This window comes from Trichechus manatus, unplaced genomic scaffold (assembly GCF_000243295.1).
Source record: "Trichechus manatus latirostris isolate Lorelei unplaced genomic scaffold, TriManLat1.0 scaffold00290, whole genome shotgun sequence".
NCBI lineage: Eukaryota > Metazoa > Chordata > Mammalia > Sirenia > Trichechidae > Trichechus > Trichechus manatus.
In genome coordinates this window covers 497,284-499,160 of record NW_004444226.1, presented here as the reverse complement: position 1 = coordinate 499,160, position 1,877 = coordinate 497,284, and the positions used below count along the sequence as shown (strand labels likewise).

At 36.7% G+C, this 1,877-nt stretch overlaps 1 protein-coding gene across 1 annotated transcript; it reads right to left on the bottom strand.

Annotated features, from left to right (window-relative positions):
* Nucleotides 1–236: 236 nt before the first annotated feature.
* Nucleotides 237–1,159, bottom strand: LOC101347820 (olfactory receptor 2AJ1-like). Its single transcript, XM_012559661.1, is given in 2 exon segments — nt 237–973; nt 976–1,159. Coding segments are annotated over 2 exon segments (921 nt in total).
* Between the last annotated feature and the right edge of the window lie 718 nt (nt 1,160–1,877).

Sequence of the window (1,877 nt, the reverse complement as noted above, 5' to 3'; positions counted from 1 at the left end):
GAGAGTCGGAAATCTTCACCTACCTTCTAATTCCTATAAGTGCTTTGGTTGATTAAAATCAGTATCACGGAGGGAAGAATACATTGTTACAGATATGTATTTACAAATCCAACAAAACTTTTCAGTCAAGTTATCTGTAAAATTCCGATTTTCTTCTCAGAGGAAACTAATAATGGATCTCCTGCAGATTTGAATATGAAAATAGAGAGAACATACAGTTCAAGCATATTTTGCATTCATCTTTTAGGCAGAAAGTTACCTTCAAGCATATTTTTCACTGCTACCAGAATATCTTTGTTTCTAAAGCTGTAGATGATAGGGTTGAGTGTAGGCGTGAGGATGTTATAGAATACTGCCAAGAACTTATACTGGCCTGGAGTGTGGTGGGAAATAAATGGCCCGTAGTACATCATGACCATAATCATGTGGAAGGAACAAGTAGAAAATGACTTTCTCCGTGCTTCTAATGATTTCATCTGGACGACGGTAAGGAGAACTTGGACATAAGAAGCAAAGATCATGGAAAAAGTTATGACTAGGAAGATGATACCACTTACATAAACACCTCGTTCGTAGTGTGATGGGTTTACACAGGACAACTTCAACATGGCTGGGACTTCACAAAAAAAGTGATCAATGGCCCTTGAGCCACAGAAAGAGAAGTGGAGGGTGTAAGCTATGTGAACTGTGGAGTTGATTGTCCCCACAAGCCAGGAGCCACCAGCCATGAGAATGCTGGCATGCGCGTTCATAAGAATGGGGTAGCACGGTGGATGACAGATGGCTACGTAGAGATCATAGGACATTACTGCCAGGAGGAAGCACTCACCACCCAGGAGAGTGAGGGACAGAAATATCTGGAAGCCACAACCTGCGAATGAATTTGTTCTCTTGCCTTACAGAAAGTCGGCAACCACTTTAGGAACAATGTTGAAAATACGCAAGATATCCATGAAAGAGAGATGGCTGAGCGGAAATACATAGGAGTATGGAGTCGTAAGTCCCTATGTATAAGGCGAATCATGGCTGTGTTTTCTGTTATAGTCATAACAAAAATGATACATACAAAGGAGAAGAACACCAGACTTGTTTGGGAAAAAGAGAACAGTCCCAAGAGAATAAAGTCACTGCCAGAAGTGTGATTCTCAAATCCCGTCATGAATTCCTTTATTTTATCTAGAAGAAAATAAATAAATAAATGAATAAATAAAGAAAGGCTGGATAAAAAAGAAAAAAACAAAACAAAACAAAACCAAATACCTAGTGTAAATTCCAAACTCATTTACTTATTTCTACATAATCAAATGGGAGTTGGTTATGTGCATTTCATAATCAAAGTCAAAGAACTGTGAACCAGCTTTTAAAGTGGACATGTTTTGTAAGATTAATATTTATTTGAATCAACTAATGACATTCAGAATATTGAGTGGGGAATTGACTTCATGCAGTCTGAAAATCTTATTTCTATATTCTTGACTGGATCCAATCTTTTCTGAAATATCACCTTCTCAATGAGTTCTGTACCTGAACACCCCATTTAAAATCTCAGTGTTCACATCCACCCCATCCCAACTTTCCAGATCCTCCTTACTCTGCTCTTTTTACTCGTATTTTACAAATCACTTTTCACTTCCTAGCATATTAAATAATTAACGTATGCATTATATTGATTGCCAACTTTCCTTTCCACCAGAATTTATGCTTCATGATAGGAGATCGTTTTTTTCACTGTTAAAACTCAAGTGCCTGAAACGGTGCTTGGAGGACAGTGGTTGCCAATAATATTTGTTTAATATTACTGAATATTTGATTTTTCTGTCTGATATATTTTTCATTTAGACAATTCATTTTTACTTTTTTAATTTTTTAAATTTTTT